Source organism: Clavelina lepadiformis, chromosome 6 (genome assembly GCF_947623445.1).
Source record: "Clavelina lepadiformis chromosome 6, kaClaLepa1.1, whole genome shotgun sequence".
Classification (NCBI taxonomy): Eukaryota; Metazoa; Chordata; class Ascidiacea; order Aplousobranchia; family Clavelinidae; genus Clavelina; species Clavelina lepadiformis.
In genome coordinates this window covers 6758275-6777968 of record NC_135245.1, presented here as the reverse complement: position 1 = coordinate 6777968, position 19694 = coordinate 6758275, and the positions used below count along the sequence as shown (strand labels likewise).

Below are 19694 nucleotides of genomic sequence, written 5' to 3'. Positions count from 1 at the left end.
AACAGTGTAAGTGTCATTATCCTTAAAAAAAATTAAGGAAATTTAAACAAAGTTTGAAAATCATCGGCAGTTATAGTAATTGAAATTCTTTTGGCCGATATTCAATATCTGTTATTTACACCGTAGCATTTGCAGTCTATACAAGTTCAGGTTTGTTGTACCGTATTGTGAATACTATAATGAAGGTCAATGCAACTATACCATTTAACTAAGGTCCTTTACAAAAAATGAAGACAGAAAGTTGTGATTAACCTTTTAATGCTTTGAATTATGTGCCTCGGATGATTGGTTTTTCAACTTTGTTTGAATGATTGTTTCGCTGTAAACAATGTGCTGTTAGAAATGTGATTACATTTCCCTACACAAAGTGTTTCAGCAACCCAGGCTGGCTGCTAGGCTAGGGTCGGGTTAAAAGAGATGTCTCGTGGCCATGGCAACCAAATTTTGTGTTGAGCATCCAAAATTGAGCTGAATGAATGCCCTCATTGGTTTTTCATTGAATCAGTGGCACATTACTTCTCCATGAGGTTGCCTATGTGACTGATGTCTGAATAATGCCATTGTTTCAGGCTTAATCTGTGTCAGCAGTGGTGGGTACAAACTACGGTAGTGGCAATGCCACTAATGGTTCGAATTAAAGCTCACTACTTTTTGTGAGTATGTAGGCTTATCATGTTCGGTGAAGATAAAATGTAAATATCACAAATAGTATTCTCTACCAACAATAGAATGGCGTGCTGATAAAATCAAAGTCAGTTATATTCCTCTTTGAATTTCTTGGCATGTGGCCTTTTGCAACTTATTCTGTTTCGAATGACCTTATCCATGAATTCTGATCGAATTGCGTTGCTTAACATAATAAAATGGATGAGTACAACAATAGGCTAGGACGAAATTTTTCACTTAATTTACGAAATTTATTAAAGTATTAAAACATAATGAAAACATGTAGGGCGTAACACCTGAGAGAAATTAAAACACGTGAGGTTTAACACGCTAAACCAGCGGTTCCCAAACTGGGATCCGTAAAGAAGTTTCAGAGGGTCCGCAAAGAGAATTAGTCTTTAAAGCTTTAAAGCAGTGTCAGAGGGAGGATATAGTACACGACATGAGAGTTGCACTATCCAAAACTAAACCAAACATTGATGAGTTATTTGCAGCAAAACAAGTGCACCCATCCCATTAAATTAAACGCTTATCGTATTTGATAGTTTTTGCTTTTTCTTTCATTTGTGTGGTTTTTGCAATTTTCCTATACCATTCTTTGATTTTTATAGGGCCACGAAATATCAAATAATTGCAAAGGGTCCGCCAGGCAAAATTTTTAGAAAAGTTTGGAAACAACTGCGCTAAACAAAAACAAAACATGTGGGGCGTAAAACCTGTGAAAAATTAAAACATGTGAGGTTTAACACGCTAAACAAAACACGTGAGGCGTCACACCTGAATAAAAAAGAAAAAAAAAGCATGAATAATTAATAAATAGAATTAAGATTGCTGCAAAATAAACAAACAACAACAACACGAGCAATTCATATCAAAAGCATCGTTGTCAACTCTCGTGTATTTATAGACTTGATATCATTAAATACACGGTTCACTGCAGCAAATTTCGGAACGCGCCACTTGTTACCTTTCAGCGGTTCTACCCTCAAGGGACTACCGATAATGTTAACTATACTGAAATCACTTATCTCTTTTTGCGGTCACCACGATTGCATTCCAATCGGGAGAGCTTTTATTATTCACCATACTGAAAGGGAAAATGATAAGGCTGAGTGATTTTGAAGTTATAAGGCAGTAAACGCATTAATGCCGGTAGTAGAATTCCTTTAGCAACAAGTACAATGTAGCTTTTCATCCACAATTGGAAAGTAGAGACCCACTTTTCATGTAGGCTTAAATGGTTTAAAGACTTTGCCATTCTATTTCCTTGTTTAGTGAGTCTACTTTATTAGCTTTTTGCAATAGACATGGGCGGAAAGAAACTGCTTTATGAAAACATTTTTAACATATAAAACAAAGGTTTACATTTTAAAAGACACTAAAGAAAAAGAGAAAAAACTTTAGTCACGCGAAGAGTCGTCTTAAGAACACTCAGGTGACCTGCAAAACATGTTATTTTGAAACAAAATTTGTGTTTCTTTTCGATGGCGGTCACCACCAAAAATGGTCTTTTTGTCTTGTTTTACTTAAATGCAAGTTGAAATGTCAAAGATTATTTATTATAGTCGTTATTAATCGCATTTATTTTCTGACAAACATTTCCCGAAACTTAATTGCTTATCATAACTTTATCGCCATAGTGTGTGATCTACTTTTACACGAGACGTGATATTTCTCGTGGGCTTCGTGCAATCTGATATCACTTTAACTGTTTAGCAATGTCATTGCAATACTTTCCATACTCGATTTATGGTCGTAGCAATAGTTATCAAAGGAAGGTTATTACGTCACATTACAATCTGCTTTTGGCCGGTTTGGGAAAACGGCAATGCGGGCCATGAGCCGAGTGTAGGTCTTGCAATTATTTCAATTGCGTGCGACACAGCAAACATATACAGATAAAAAGATATTTATCGATGCTTTGTGCGCATAACATATACCGGTACCAAAAAGTAGGTTACATAATAACGTAATATGTACCAAACGTTTGTAACAGCAGTTCCGTTATATAAGTTTCTTAATTATTGTCAATTAAGTGCAACAAAGCTAAAAATATTCTTGAAAGTGAAGAATATTAAATTGTTGAACATCGGCATCTACAGTTATAGAAGGTTCTTAATACTGTACTCTCGTCCATTAATCGTTTGTGGCAAATGCGACCAAAACAAAACTCTTCATCATGGGACTCCATGAAATTTCCTTTAACATTTAAAACAAATAATGATATGCAATTACAGTTGCAGTAAGACACATAATTTACAATGCAAATTTGATGTTTGCAACGTACGAATGCGATTGGTGTCCTAAAATTAGGCTGAGTGAAAATATTTTTTAATCGCCAAATTCTCTCTCTCTCCAAAGAGATTTAAGTGTTTAAATCTCTTTGCTCTCTCCCATTAAGATTAAAATTATTTTGGGTGGTATGCTATCATAACAAAAACTATGAATTGTGCAATAAATCTTTTTTGATTAAGCGATAATAACAGCGGAGTTGTCAGTTGTGAAATGAAATGGATAGTAACTAGTCTTACCGTCGGCTCACTAGATGAGTAGTTAGAGCGCTGGACTTGCAAAAATAAGGCCCACGTTGGCGTATCTGATACCCAGTAGCGCTACTGTTGTGATGCTCTTGGGCAAGATACTGCTTGATCCTGTCCAGCTCTCCTGGTAAACAATTCTAACTTCAGTTAATACAATATAAAATATCCAAAAAAATTTTTTCAATAGGAACTTTCACAATGGCTAGCTCTGGAATTGACGCTTGAGCGATGAGAAATTATGGCCGAGTTTAGATCGTGCAAAGATATTCCACAGTTCGAGGTTAATGATTAAAATTATGATACTATACCATACCAAATAACAATAAGTAAAAGTATTTGCAATTTCAGTGTCAAGTTTTTTTTATGTATACATATTTGCGCGCCAGTATTGTACGCCACAATTACGCGCAAGGCTGCCACTCGTAGGGATTTTACCCTACGGTAGGGTTTTTTGGCCCCTTGTAGGGTGTAGGGTGACCCTACGGGTTTTTCACCTTTATTCATAGATTTCCTTTTGTTTAAAGTAAAATAAAAATAAATTCAAATAATAAATTTACTGATTAATGACAAAAACACAGTCTAAACCAGGGGTGGCCAAACTGCCGCTCTTTAATGAATTAGCATTGTTGAATTAGACATGCATTTTCCCGGTCTAGACGAGTTGTTTGATCAAATTATGAAACAATGCGTTGTATCTCATGTAGTAACAATGGACTCATTGTAGTAACAATGGACACTTTAGTTAAGTAAATTGTCAGATTGAAGCTGTACGTCAGGGCTGACCTAGTTTTAAGTCTTGGTTATGGTTATACAGTACTTATACTGTAATTGTAAATTGCAAACAGAGTTGGAGAAGCCCAGCAGGTGGAGACTGGAGAGTGAGACAGCAGATGAGCAGAATCAGCAGATTGAACAGACAGGAATCAAGTGATCTTGTTTTGTAGATTTACGACTTTGTGTTGCGCGCGCATTGCTATGTATAGGATATCCAATTATATCCATGCATCTTTGCTACAAGAATGTTGCAGTGGGCTTATGAAGTTGTCTAATTTGTCATGGACTGTGGAAAGGAGTAGGCGGTGTGTACTATGTTAATTTGCTTATACCTCAAGGCATGTAGTGTCGGTGCAGAGTAGACCATTTTTAAGAAAAAAAGCCTAAGTGTCGGGTACCGTAGCCTAGTCAAGTACTGGTATGAGCTAGAAATAGAACCCTTTAAAAACAAACAAACAAAATGCACTGATTATAATAGGCTAGTAAGTAATGGTTAAATAGTAGACTGCTAATTGTAATAATACCAGCTGCTGCCTACTAAAACTTAAAATTAATCTGCTGTTGAAATGACCAATGTTTTTCAATCTAATTTCACATATTTTTATAATAATACCAATTTGGTCTACACTATTGAATACGATACTTTTATCATTAAATTACAATAATTCTGGTAGATAAAATAAGATAACCCTGGTGGTTTATATTCTGACTTAGTTGTTGAGTACAAGCACCAAAGAATGTTATCTGCTATTGCTCTTGTTATAAACTCAACATTACTGATATATTCAATCAGTGGAAATGCAAACGTCAGTAAATGTTGAACTACTTTAGTTCTGGTGCTTTTGAACTGAAACTAAAGTAGTTATAAAGTGCCATAAAACTGCCAAAATTTCTTTTTTTTTTGTTCAAACTGCGTAGGGAGATGTAGGGTTTTTTTAGGTGTGCTGGTAGGGTTAATTTCTTTTTTTGAGTGGCAACACTGATTACGCGCCAGTTTGAAGAAAACACAGTGAACCACGTATGCAGAGGTAGGCTATATGAGCTTAGTCCCAGATAGTCGGGAAGATATCACCGATTCATATTTATGCACACGAAAACGTCGCAATGTGAGAAGTAGGCTAAGTACTCCACGAGAAAGCGTAGATAAAGTACCGTCAGGTATTCCACGTCGTCTATAAGTTATAAGTACCGGAGGCTTGTATTCTGGTACAATAGAACTCGCCTGAGTCGCTGTTCGCTTGGTCGCGGTGGAAAACCTATTCTATTGTCTGTAATATCAAGTTCGGCTAAGTCATCTTAGTTAACTTAACATAGTTTGTGATGTCATTGGTAATCACAGACAATATTTGCAAATTCTAAACATAGCAATAGCCTACCTACTGTATATCATGTATGTGTTTGTTACAGCTGTATAGGTTGCTCTAACTTCTAAAAGTTTGATAAGTGACTACCTATAGCTCAACCACGGAAACCAATATGGTACCGGTTTTACAGGTAGCGTTAGTGGTCCAGAAGATATGCGTAATTTCACAGACGCAAATGACTGGGCTACCAGATTTTTTATATTAAAAACAATTGTAATTTATTCAATTACAATGCTTCACAATTCTAATTCTTCTAATAGGCTAAACTCTAATGACTTACTCTTACACGAAAAGTTCACTTACTCCTGTCTGTAATTGTGAGTGAACTCATATCTGAATTATACTTTTCTGATGGCAATTAGAATTTTACGCTTGTTGCTTTTGTTGTTGTTTTCAAGTTGTTTCATTTCCGTATTGTAATTGCTCCTAAGCGTGATATTTAACTCATTCATTGCGAATGATTTTGCTGTTTTCGTTGAATTCTTGAAAAAAGAAAACAGGAAAATGCAGAAGCTTATTGTCTGAAAATTTGACGAAGTGTATCAAGAAACGCAAATATGCATTATAGAAAATAATTACAATTTGAATCCAAAAAGTAGAGCAACATGCATTCTTTACTCCTAAATTCTATATAAATTAATCTTAGACTGTGCGATTATTTGCTACTTACAAAGGTACATGATAACAATGCGCGACTTAAACTGATTTAAAACTATAAGAGATAGAACCGTATGATAAGGTTTTAGCAGCGGAAAAGTGTCGACTTTTTCATTTTGTATAAATATAATGCCTCTGATTGTACGTCGATGTTGAACATTGATTGACGGTTGTGGATTTGGATGTTCTTTTATCTTAAGTTTACGATGTTCTTTTGCAGTAAATAAAACGATTCGCTACTTTTCATTTCTCCGATGTCTTAGTATTTGACTCGTTTTCTTTTAACCTGGTCTTAATATTTTGGTGTATCATGCGGTATACGCTATAGGCCTATATGTAAAATATATGTATAATGTCTTGAAAAAATATTTGTCGTATCTTGTTGGAACACACTCTAACAAGAATAGCACCTTACTTTTCGCTCCCTACAGTCCATGGCAAAAATTAACGATACGATTAGAAGGTGCCTTTTCTTAGAATCAGCATACAATACTTACAAAAGGTTATGGTTTCTATTCGAGACGTATATAACGTACTGCACGTTGTTTATATTCGAAAAATGCCTCTTTTATGGCAAAAGTTTGGTAGGGCTTCAAGCCTAATAAATATTTGATGTCTATTTAATTAATATTAAACAATCAGAAAACAGTAAGACTAGCTTGAATAAGGGTGAAAGTCATGGAAAGTGTGGCATAATGCAACTGTGCCAGAGATTTGTCAACATGCATGCTGAATTTTATCACTTTCATGCCGACTTGTAATAGAGAAAGTCAACTTTGGTTGCTGGTTAATCTTTGTAATGGTGTGCATTCATGAATTGTGATGTATGAATTCACCATAGTCATGCAGTCATACAATCGTCGTAGGCTATATTTATCCGTTATTAGGTTGATATAGACTAAGCCTTGAAAAATCGTTGCCGCGAGAGGTAAGTAAGTAAAGTGACTAACCGCTAGAAGGGAAAAAGTGTTACCGTAGTCTGTGCTATAAATTCATATTCAACAAGTAATATTTCATTTATTTATGGGAAGTTATATGACTATTATAATTACATTATTTGAGCATATTGTGTATACTTAGACTTCCACACTATTTGTTTTTAGATATCTTACGAATGCTTATAATTTTTTCCAAGTGAATAACGTCTATATTGTATATATTTCGAAATGGAATTCATTTCAAGTGACAAAGGCAAGCGAAAGTTGGCCTTGAACGGTTTTATGTACGTTCGTGACAAAACAAAAAATGGCGTAACTTACTGGAGATGTGAGGACTACCTCAAATGTAAAAGCCGTGTATCCACAGCCGAGGACGACAGCCTCATGAGAGCACCATCTGAACACAGTCATCCACCAAACCCTGCACGTGTTATAGTTGCGAGAGCAAAAGCCAGCATGCGAGATCGAGCAGTGAAGTCAGATGAACGTACCTCAAACATTATTCAAAGCGAAACGAAGGATATATCCTTAGCAACCGCTGGTGCTCTCCCTAAAAAAACATCCTTACAGCGGATGATACAGCGTAAGCGTTCAGCAAGCATGTCTCAATATTCCATCCGACGCTTCACAGACTCGTCAAAAAGAATTAAGCAGGAACAAGGTTCCAACGAAATCTTCATTGAGCAATTAAATGCTGGAATTGCTGGCCCACCTCGGAAGAAGCGCTTTGACGCTGTCAACCAACGGCTGAAGAGCATAGTCGAAAATTATGACTCAACGAATATTGACATAAAAGATATCTTCGAGCAATTGCACACAACTTGTAAATAAATGAATGTGCAATTCGTTGAATTGAATTCATTGAAATGTGCACTTCGTCAGTTGTCGTTTTTTTAACAGTGCATATCGTCAGTTGTTTCGATAAACTGTGGTTCTTTTAATAAATTGTCGTTCGATAAAGTGTCGTTTGATTAATTTTCGTTCGATAAACTGTCGTTTGATTAATTGTCTTTCGATTAACTGTCGTGTCACGGCCAAAATGTATGTCTTTACATGCAGAATTGTTGTTAAAAAGTGAAAACTTGCTTTCTATTATCATATTGCCATATTGTAATCCATAAATAAATTGTGATTTATTTTAAAGATAAAATGGGTTTATGCAAGTGTCCAAAACGTAAAGTGACAAATCTGTTCTGCTTTGAACATCGTGTAAATGTTTGTGAATATTGTTTAATAGAAAATCATCCAAGGGTAAGTTTAGTTTGTATACAATTGATTTTTGTGCTGACTTCACTCACCTTTTCATCTTGCCTGTATTTTATATTGGTTTTGTATTAACTGCGTCTTTTGTTTTCAGTGTATTGTTCAGTCATACCTTAACTGGTTGAAAGATAGCGACTATTCCCCAAATTGTGCTTTATGTAACGTTACGCTAACAGAAGGCGAAGTAATCAGACTACTTTGTTATGGTTTGTATGATAGTTTTTCATAGTATCAATCATATATAGTGACCTACCAGCCGTACTGTTTATATATTTTTAATGAGGTTGCGTGCCTTTTTATTGTTTGATCTTCTGGTAGTTGATTTTAGGTGTATTTAAAGTTTTACACCATTCTATAACAAGTTTTTTGTTTAATTTTATGTGTGACAGTTATGTTGAATGCTTGATTAAAACTGTCTTAGATTATAGCTTAATTATTTATTATTTGAAAGTAATACTAAAATATTTCAGACGTATTCCATTTGAATTGCCTGGAAAAACATTTTCGTGCTCTGCCTTCCAACACTGCGCCAGCCGGGTATCGCTGTTATTCTTGCGATTTTCCGGTCTTTCCAGCTGCCAACCAAGCAGGATATGTCACTGAAAGACTAAGAGAAGTATTATCAAAGTACAACTGGGCAAGAGTTGGACTTTGCCTTCCCCTGGTATGTATCATATGAGTAGAAAAGCATAATTACGGTTGTGATATCGTTTACATTACACAGCATATTTGCTGTTCATAAACAGCAGCATGAAAGATTCTTTTGCAATTGCACAATATTTTTGTAGATTGATGAACCTCCACCACTAACTTCTACTGAGGATAAGATCTACAATTATGCTGACGACCCTGATAATGATAGTTTGCATGGTTCTATTATTCCTACTACAACAAGTCCAGTTGAAACATTTTCTGCTGACGATTTTACAGTTTCACAATCACAAACAACTTTCAATGAATCATATCAAACCCAAACGAATTATTGGGAACCACCCAAGGTATAGTAGCACGATGTACACAAGTCACAGTAGTATGACTAAGTATTTGTTTTTGTGGTGTGTCATTGCAATAGACAGTTTAAATTGACATGCTACCAACTAACATCATTAATCAAAATTGATGCGTAGTGTGATGGAATTATTTAAAAGAAGTTTCCATTTTTTTAATTGATTCTCTTGAAAATTGCCAAATTTTAGGACCATAATAATCATCAGTTACAAAGCGAAAAGTCTAGTGCACCACGGACAGCATCTACTATCTTGCCAGTTGAAACTATGGTGGGTGGTCTTGATGATGATGAGGACATCCGTGCAGTTTCAAGGAAAATTCTTTCTGGACCCACTGCATCCCCTTTAAGAGGAATTTCGCTTAGGAATGACCCTGATGGACCTGACAAATACAAAAGACGCTCTGCCTTTACGTGGCTTAAACGTTGGTTGAAGTAAGTTTCTACATATGACTTCTGTGCGTCGTAATTCATGCCATGATAATAATTTGTAGTTTATATACTCTAAATGTTGTTTTAGGTCACGAATGCTTCGTGGGCGCAGTTATCATGATGGCAGGGCATTGCCTCGTCGCACAGTTGTAATATTACTTATTGGACTTCTAGCACTTCTTACTTTTATTGTTTTTGCCACCAAAGTGGGAAGGCGGTCAAGTTCTGCAAATGACCCCAACTTTGACCCCCATTTTAACCCCAACATACATATTGCCCAAGGCAGAGTCCTGGACCCCGACGGTAATGCAGCACTGGATGTGGTTGATCCACTTCAAGCAATTCAACCTGTGGCCGGTGGGGTGTAAAATTTCATTCTTGCGTATTGCTTTGGCTTATCATTTTTCCATTGTATTAGCTGTGGTTTGACTGCACCATTTTTAAATGGAGTACTTGCTATAATATGTAATAAGTAATACATATTATTTCTAAAAATATATAATATATACCAGTTATCTGTTGTGCATGACAACTGCGAATGTATTCAGTTGTGGTTATTATTGTGTGAAACTACGACAACAGTGATTTTGAACTCGGGTTGAGTAGCCTAAGTTGCTTTGGTTTGGCAGGTTCTACACAAATGCCTAGTCAGTGTAATTTTTAAAAGCCATGTCAATTATGGGTTTAATACCATGGCAGTGAAAAATTGTAACACATTCTTTGAAGACTCTTTACTTGCGTATAGTTACGAAGGGATGAAATGAAATAGAAAAGACACCTCAGGCCTGTTTCTCACGTAACGAACGCATATTGGCTTACCCCGCTTTAGATTTACTCTTTCAGATTAAGTTTACTGAATCTCTTACCTAGACTCTCTGCTTATGACAATCGTTTTTAATTTATAATACAAGCTACAATAGCCTAATACATGTTTAGTCCATTACTTCTGGAATCTTGATATACGCAATAAGATGTCAATTGCAACAGAGTAAGCTCAAAGAGTATGGAAAATGGTTCTATAGGCTCAACTTTTGTAGTAACCCTGCTCTGTAGTATAAATTGATTGTATAATTGTTGTGTTTCATTCTATCTGTATTACATTGCATTGTTACTGTGTTCAATATGATTTAAACATCGTTTTGCTAATGTTTTGATTTAACGAGTTTTTTGTAAACTTCTGTTCAATCATAGTACTACAAATGATTACCATATACATACCAATACCATCGTGTATAAATTTATTTTTAGTTCAAAGTATAGGTGATTCCCTAATTGTTATGACATACTAGTATATAGACTGCAACTGTATAATGTATATCATCGTGTTCAAAACGTTAGTGCAGTTTTGCAAGGGTTTTTTCTCTGGGGGAAGTTTGATGTTAAAAAAATATAACCAAAACGTTACTATTAGAAGCAAAGCCTAAGCAGTGACTCCTTACAAAGTTTTAGAGCCAGGATGCGCAAATATCTATACCTTAAATTTACGGCAGCTTCCTGCAAAAAGGGCGAAACATTCTTGCAATCCCTTTGAGCACGTAGGCTATGGTCTAATTTTTCCTCGTTCACAATTAACTGCGTGCAGTGCCAGAGTTTGTATTATGAGTTATAAATAGGAATCGAAAAAGAAAATGTTCATAAACCATATACACGGAAAGCTGCGAACACACATAATAATCACCGAAACCCAATATGTTCCTATCGATAACACAAAGGGATAGAAATATACGTAAGCTCAGCGCAAAACAAAATCAACTCAATCACAGCGATGCAATTATAATAACAGCAACGTATATTCCACTTAAACTAAAAAATTACATTTCATCAAAAAACTATTGCAATCATATCAAATGAAAGGGGCCAACGAGCCCAGACTATTTGTGCTACGGAATTTCCGAGGCTTATCGACTTAAGCAACCAGTCAGCTATTGTGAATTAAAGATGCCAAAGTGTTAGCACATCGCAATAAAATTGTTTACAGAACCTCGAAAACAAAATCATTTAGGCCTAAACGCCAACAACCAGGTTTAGGCCGGGTCATCTCAAAACGAAAAGGTTCATTTTCTAACTTATGAGCTAAAACAGCACCAGATGGAAGAAATATAGTAGGTTATTAAAAGCAAAGCAGGCGAAATTTGCCTATTACACAACTTACGGTAGCTAAATTGCGATATCTCATTGTAATTTGCTCCCTTTTTCTGGATGTTAAAATTATACTAAAAGTAACCAAGGAAAATTATTCATCATCACTATATGTTGCGAAGTTTAAAGGATAAAATTCAACAGCACCTTGTTTAAAACAATAAGCAATAAAATGTAATGACAACGGACATAAATTTTCCATATTGCCGATACCCCACAAAGTAGGCAGAGTTTCGAACAAGCGGTGATATGAAGAATAAAAGGTAAAGTTACCGAAAGAAATAGCTTTTTCAGCTAAAAAAACGCATGACATCGAATCGCCAAACTGCACGATGCTTTGTTGCAGAGCTTGGTATTTTATCTCTATAAGCCGATGAGCTTTCCGAACAGAAATACAGCTAGGCCCGTCGGCCTCACTTTCTTATATAATTTAACTTTAGCTTCAAATAAATTACATGCAGCACAGCGCATCGTGCCTTTTGACGCCCTATATTATATAAAAAATTACAGGAAAATAAAAAAATAACTGAAACAAAGAGTTACAAGCTGCCTGACCAAGGCACAAAGACAAGTATCACAAATTATAATTTTCAGTTAACATCAAGACTGCTTATGACGAAGCTGTACTAGTTATATATTTCAAATCTCTAGTTGCAGTTTTAGATCCCAAATGTTTACCCTTAAAAGTACAAACTTTTTAAAAATCCACCCCTAAACAAAGAGTAAAAATCCCATTAATTGCAGCAACCGGTAGAAAATTGAAAGGTAAGATGATATTCTCTAAATAGCATTGTGCTTTCAAATATTATTGGCCATCCAGGATGAAAGCATATTTTTGGCGAGCATATATAACTTGATGACAATCGCACAACAAAACCTTACAATTACATAAAGCGCGGAAAGAATTAATGTGGAAAGACAAACAAAGTGAACTGATTATCAAGAAAACAAATTGATGAAAAACAAACTCAAACCGCTCGTCCGTCAAAAGGAAATTATCTTCACCGAATCAGGTCCCCTAAAATCGGCGACGCTGGTTCCGCATAAGTGGTCTATGATTGCGGAACTCCCCAATAGAATGTTGCCATTCCCAGCACTGGCGACAGTAGTATTTGAAACAATCCTGAAAACACCATTCAATAATAACACAGGTATGATAAAAACCAACTATGTTTTAAAAATAAATTACATTATTATAGTTCAGCGTGTGTTTGGGCCCAAGTTAAAACGAAAATTTTTTAAAAACATTAAATAAGTTAAGAAATGATTTGGCACATTAACAGTGTTATGTTTACACACCGGTAATTCACGACAAAAATAAGGTCCTTGTTGAATTTGACACATGTTGCACATGGCTGAGTCCTCTAAGTAAGGATCTATTTGAACTTTCTTTGAAAACTTGGGTGTTCGAATCTCGACAAAGGCGGCTTTAACACCTTTCATGTAACTGGAGTGCGTACTGAAGGTCACTCGGCCGGACCCTATAAAATAACAAATGAATTACAGTATTCAACTATTAAAAAAGTCCAAATAATGACGCAATCAACTTGCCGATTGGGTATTTGTATTTGTCAGTGTCGATACCGGAATATACGACGTCATCGAAGAGATCATTCATAACTGTGGCCAGTCCCTCCGCAGTCAGCATGCCATGAAGAGCACCAACGAAGATAGTCTTGTTGGCATCCAGCCGAGCTGACGGCACACGCATGTAATTACTGTCGGAAATCACCCACGGAATAATCTATGGTAGAATTTAAAACCAGTAAAACATATTAGCTCGCAGTGATGTATTTATATATATGCAGTAGGTCGTTGAACGTGTATGTACTTGGACTTCTTTACTGCGCATGCGTCTACTGGAAAGACGAAAGAAGCATTCATTTGTTGTTACATCATGTGTACAATGAAGCAGAAGGCTCTTGATCGACTTATCACTTTCAAATAGCAGATAGACATACCCAGCTATGACCAAAAAACATATTAGCCTATTTAGCTTAACTACCCAAGTAGGCTACAGATATCAAATTTCTGATTTCTAATACAAAAACTAGACGTAAATCTTCAAAACACTCGAGTACACCCACAACAACCTTGCAAACTTCACCGGTGCTAGTACAATTACCCACCTCGCAAAGGATATCTTGGCCCTTTCATGTCTTTTCCGGGCCATTCTACTCTAACGAGTCCGTATGGCTTAAAGGTCATGTGTAGGGCAGCTGCATGTACATAACGCAGTGTTTATCACTGCATTTCTATTTCCTGACTACTCTGGCTCAACAAAAAACTACAAGTTGTTTTGAGAACAGTAACAACAAACCTTCTGTGATATCCCAAGGCACACCTCCAACGAAGACTTTCGGTGAGTAAGTAGGGTTCGTGTAATGACGCACCGGCAGTTGGCCACTCCACTTGCATGTTGCCTCGCAAGTAGCTGTGCATTGTTAAAAAGTCAGCTACTATTGCCTAGGAAGAGCTAAAGTGCGACTTCGTACAGAGAAAGGAATAACGATCTAGTGAACTAAACAATAGAATACCAGCAGCAGATCGGTGGAGTCGAGCATCATATTCCATTTTGTCTGAAACTCCATAAAGAGTAGCCACATCTAGCAAATGATCAGCATATGGAATAGTTGGACTAACAATCTGTGGTTGCACGCTAGCACTGAATTGAGACCGCGGCGTCGAAGCCTCCATAACATCTGTACTAAGTGAAGTACCCATGGACGAGTTGGACGGCAAAAAAACATCCGGATTTGTGCTAAGTCTCAAGCCTTGCAATCCATTCTGTTACAAGATTTTGAATAACGTACTTGTGACATTAATTATTTTATAGTCATTTCTGCAAAAGATGTAAGCTTATAATCAACTCAGCAACATACCACCAAATCTGATATAGAAACGGGGTCGGATCCTGATGACAAGAAACTTTGATTGCTGATCGAAGACAGGTCAGCAAGGTCAGGAGACGATTGGCTGCTTCGACCATCACTACGTGCAGATGCCGCCACAGAATCGATGGATGGGCCTAAATCTAAAACCGTAAAATGCAAGGAAAAACTTTCAAAACACAAACTATAAAGCTCTATTAGTTAGCAGTGCCTATGATATAGTAAGATATTTTTATGGGCTTATCGCGCAAAGGTTGAGATAAAGTTAAAGTACAGTTATCTGCTTGTATGATGCATAAATGATATCCAAAAAAAGGCTTCCATATTATACACCTTACCCTTCATTGGATCTTTGAAAACAATCGGGAAAGCATCAGAAGAAATGGCGCGGCGAGGTGTTTGAAGTTGTTCAATTAAAGTCTGAAAATCTTAAAAAACCGGCAACAGTTACCAATCACGCAACTAAACTGTAAAGCAACTTTCTCAAGGCTAGGAATAGTTTGCTGTTGCCTATTTTTAGATACCTGAACGAGATTCCTGACGACCCATAAGTTGCCGCATACTTCCATCCCATTCTAACTGCCGTGATTGGTCAGCGTAATAATCATTAAGTGCTTGTAAATCTTTTTGTGTGTATCCTTTCGGTTGCAACACATTTAGTCCGCTTCCTTCCGACATCGGTCGCCTAAATGTTGGCACTGGATTTTGCAGATCCTTCAAACGCTTTTGAACTTCAGTGTTAGCTTTGTGACAGCTGATCGAGCTAGAACCTTCGCCGCACTGTTGTTTCAATAATTTTGAAAAAGAATTCTCGCGAGTATTTTTTCTTGGGTTAACTTCAGTGAATTTATTCAAGAATTCTGTAATATCCTTGTCAGTATCCGCTAAAACCAAACAAATGAGTTGTTTATCCTTGCTGCAAAAACAGTAATCACCGCAAACCCTATTAACCAGGCATATTTACCAATACTTATAATTTGACGTAATTCGAGGATGACAAATCACTCAAGTGTAACAATGCAGGCGACGTTCCAGTTAAATGAGTTTTTAAGGTCAATAGTCAAGAAAGAAAGTAATTTTTGCAGTGATTTAATTTTTTTAATTTTCTTACTGTCTTCAACACTGAAATGCCTACCTTGTGTTGAGTTGAGGGTTGTGGTTTTTACAGGTGAACCCACTTGCACAGACCATGTGGTATAGGAGTTGGGGCACTGCAAAATTTCTACGATACAAAATTATTAAAAGAAAGCTTTAAAACATACATCAGTAGTAAGTATTTCAAACCTGTCGAATTCGAGGCAGTAACAGAGCTGTCGATTCCACGGAGGTCCAGCGTGTTACCCAACAACTGGTTCATATTGCGAAACAAATCGTCGTTTGTACAACTGGCCGTAGAGCTCATTGTTGCTATTAGCCAGAAAGACGCTGCGTAGAAAAGGCCTGTATACTATCCAAGAATTTCGACAAACTGAACACTGAACAGCTGATTATTGTAAAACTTGAAGTCTGACAAATAAAAGGTTATAAAGGCCTCTGAAAATACTTGCCTCATTTTGAGGCGGGAATCAGACCACAAAACGTGTCTTGTTAAACAGCTGGAAGCATTCACGCATCTAAACTCCGTCTTTAAAGGTAAAATTTCTTCTTTCTACCTTTTACGATTACTTTGAAGTGCACGTCTATGATAAGAAATGGACGCTTTACATTTATTGCACACTGATGTAAATGAAGTTGCAATGAAAAATTCGATTAATTTGTTTTTGCTACAATTAATTTGAATAATTTGAAATTGTGCAAAATAATAACAAAGTGTAAAGCAATAAACTGGGTGAAATTGAAGTTGTGTGAAGTAAATTTACTGTAAAACTTTTTAACTTTAAACCTTACGAACAAAATTCCTCATCAATCCACCTTTCAGTTAACACAGGCTACGATACATCCAATTTACATCATTGAACATGATGTAGGCTACAATATATAGTCTGATGGTTACATACCTGCTTAAGCAATAACTTTGTTGTATATTGGCGATTGTCTTCGCTCTGTTGATCCAAATATCTAACAAAAAACAACGACATACAATCCGATAAAACTCTAGGGATTCAGCTTACGCCTTACAGTTCGTTTCTGAAGTAATCAATTTTTGATTTTTCGTTGAACCCTAAGTTTTTACTTTTTTGATCGAACCACAGAGGCCCTTGAGAGTGACTAATTCACCATTTGTAGGCTACGCAAACCGATTTTAAACATAGGTGCGGTTAGGTTAGACCGTTAGAGAGACAGTATTGAAAAAGTTTATTTTAGCTACAATTTGGGGTTTACTTGAAGTTAGATTTAAATTAGAAGGAAGATTTAGGTTAGGTTTAGAATACTATGTGAAAAATTTAAGTTATTGTAGGTTGACAAGAAACTGCTTGAAACTAAGCATAGTAGTTTTTTTGGTGAAGTAGCAATAGTGATTATGTTATTAATATATTAGTCGTTACCGTCGTTGGTAGAATTCTTGTCTGATCAGTTGCAAAAAAGTCTTTAAGTTTGTGATACCCAGCATGCCTCCAATGAGAATCGAACTCTCGACCCCTGGTTTGCAAAACCAGTGATTTTATCCCTGAGCTATAGAGGAGCTGTTCGATAACATTTAATGCTGTCATTTATTACTACTGCGTTTTTTGCTTAACTTATGGAGCAAGCTGCGCGAATTTCTTACTTTTCTTGTTTACAAGCGATATCGAGTTGGAATCGCATTTGAACCGGGATATTTAAAAAATGAATGCGTAATTGGATACTGTAAATCAATTATGTGGCTACATTGCAGCAGTAGCCTACTGTAGCCTATTTGTCTGAGTACAGGTGTTTGGTCAATTTTATTGAAGGCATACACTGATTGTACAATAGCCTATATGCGAAATAATCCGACATGCACTATATGGTGGCTAATTGGTTAAGTACACATATGACCATTTATTGGCTTACTATATAATTATCCTGTGTTCTGACAATTAGCATATTATGGCGAAATTAATATGCTAATTGTCATAACGACCTGCCGAAAATAATTAGAAGCCAATAGATATTCTTTTCTTTCAAGGTACTCAGCCAATTACTACCCTTTGCTACTAGAATAATATCATCTAAAATAAAAGAGATAATCTCTCTTGAAAACACCCAGCGGATGTTTGTAAAAAGATTGTCCGGGAATGTGGAAGTAATATGGAGGTTTCGATCCCTTTACAAATAACTCCTGCACTTCTTAAATTCAAGTTTTCTTACAAAAAACTAGTATATGGGCACACTACAGTTTTCGTATTTAAGTTTGCGATATAACCGTTTTAGGAGCTGATCGGATATTGTTGATTAGTCATACAACTAAGCGAAATCATTGCAAGTTTGGAAAAGGAATTGCATAAGAGAAAGTTACTTTGTTATACCAGGAGTTTGCTAAAAGCAATTCAATTGCAGGTTGAATTTTACAGCTTTTATAAGCTCCTGGTACTTGGAAACAATTTCAGAACAACAGCAAGTCTGTAATTGTATTGTTATCATGTAGAGATTGCTGATCGCCAGTGTGGGAGTTATTATCTCTTGGCAAGCGATGTAATGTTTCGTCAAACTGCATATATACAGTTCATTCAGCTGGGGTTGTGTAAGCGAAACACAAAACTTCCTACTGTGATTCGACTTCTCACCATAATACTGCACCGTTTTCTACAATCTCGCATACCTGCGCGCATCAGGCGACAATGAATTGAATTTATTGTATAGCCGTAAAGGTTTACATAAAGTCGGCGCCGAGAAATATTTTTCCGACTCTAACTCCAGTGATCTCAAAACTGCTCTCGATTCCGACTCCACTGCTTTAATTTCTGCGCAACATCACAGTGTGAACAATAGACAGGACAGCCATAAATATTCGATTGTGTCACATTTGCTGAGTTTTGAAGTAGATCATAGTTGAGCGCACGTACGTTAACAGACTTTATGGTGAATTGAATAAAGTGAGTAATCTGCTTTTGAAACAAAAGATTTTACCTTTCAGTCGCTCTTCCCGCATCGGATTTGAGGAACAATACGTTTGGCTGTTATTAACAAAAGATCTAGCTGTCAACAAGCTGGGAGATACCTGCTGGTTTCAGGTTGTTGGAGTTGCCAGTCCTCTGGCAAGCTGAAAAGCCTATTTTTTCTGCCCATATTAAAGCCGAGGTTTGGAAATTTGAAGCATTTATGCGCATCACTTTTCAGAGTAAGTAGCCTAACACAGCATATAAGCAAGCATGAGGACTATTCTAAAAAAGTCGTTCATTGTAGAAAAGCAGCAGTCTATGAAAATTATTGCTAAGTCCTTTTTATCAAGGAAAGAATGCGATGAGCAGAATTATCATGAATCAAGAAAAAGGTAATTTATTTAAATAGTACTATAGCCTATAATGACTTTAATTTACACTCAATTTTGATATTGTAACCTGTAACAATTAATGCACGTTGTGGAACTTGGATTATTACGTGCTTATCCTATCTTTAATAAGCTTAAGCTATTGCATTGCTTTACATATGATTTTAAATACAGTAGAATTCGCCTGTAATGACTTCAACTTTCGTGACACTTCGCCTATAGTGACACCTGTTGCAAAGTCCATGTTTGCAAACGATATGTTTTGCATAGAAATGACTTCGCGTATAGTGACTTCGTGTATAACAGTGGTTCTCAAACTGTGGTACGCGTACCACTAGTGGTACGCGAGAGCTTTTTAAGTGGTACCGCGTACCGCTGAACATGATTTTCGATGTGCTGTGAGTAATGTGTTGCCCCGGATAGACAAGCTTGTGCAGAAGAAACAGTTGCTTCTATCAAATTAAATTGTGTTTTCTTGCTATTCATTGGTGTTATGGTATAGTAATAACGGTAATAACTAATAAATACCGGTACATTTGAGTAAAATAAGTCATTCAGGAGCCAGGTGGTACGCAGTGTAGCAAAAAAAACGAACGAGTGGTACGCGATCGCAAAAAGTTTGAGAAACACTGGT

The 19694-nt window shown here is 36.4% G+C and overlaps 3 protein-coding genes across 3 annotated transcripts; 2 read left to right on the top strand and 1 right to left on the bottom strand.

Moving 5' to 3' along the window:
- Positions 1-7167: 7167 nt before the first annotated feature.
- On the top strand, positions 7168-8087 carry LOC143462242 (uncharacterized). The gene is made up of 2 exons (XM_076960321.1): positions 7168-7661; positions 8084-8087. The coding sequence occupies exons 1-2, from the start codon at positions 7168-7170 to the stop codon at positions 8085-8087; spliced, it is 498 nt and encodes a 165-aa protein (XP_076816436.1).
- Positions 8055-10861, top strand: LOC143462044 (zinc finger protein-like 1 homolog). The gene is made up of 6 exons (XM_076960047.1): positions 8055-8190; positions 8297-8408; positions 8673-8866; positions 8991-9200; positions 9399-9643; positions 9729-10861. Exons 1-6 carry the CDS (start codon positions 8089-8091, stop codon positions 10006-10008), a joined length of 1143 nt encoding a protein of 380 aa, XP_076816162.1. The 5' UTR covers positions 8055-8088; the 3' UTR covers positions 10009-10861.
- Positions 10862-12271: 1410 nt separating this feature from the next.
- On the bottom strand, positions 12272-16244 carry LOC143462043 (uncharacterized). Its single transcript, XM_076960046.1, has 12 exons — positions 15955-16244; positions 15806-15892; positions 15195-15554; positions 15009-15098; positions 14662-14813; positions 14317-14566; positions 14100-14213; positions 13909-13998; positions 13611-13744; positions 13331-13523; positions 13079-13260; positions 12272-12902 (listed from the first exon to the last, which is right to left on the bottom strand). The coding sequence occupies exons 1-12, from the start codon at positions 16070-16072 to the stop codon at positions 12798-12800; spliced, it is 1875 nt and encodes a 624-aa protein (XP_076816161.1). The 5' UTR covers positions 16073-16244; the 3' UTR covers positions 12272-12797.
- Positions 16245-19694: the final 3450 nt, after the last annotated feature.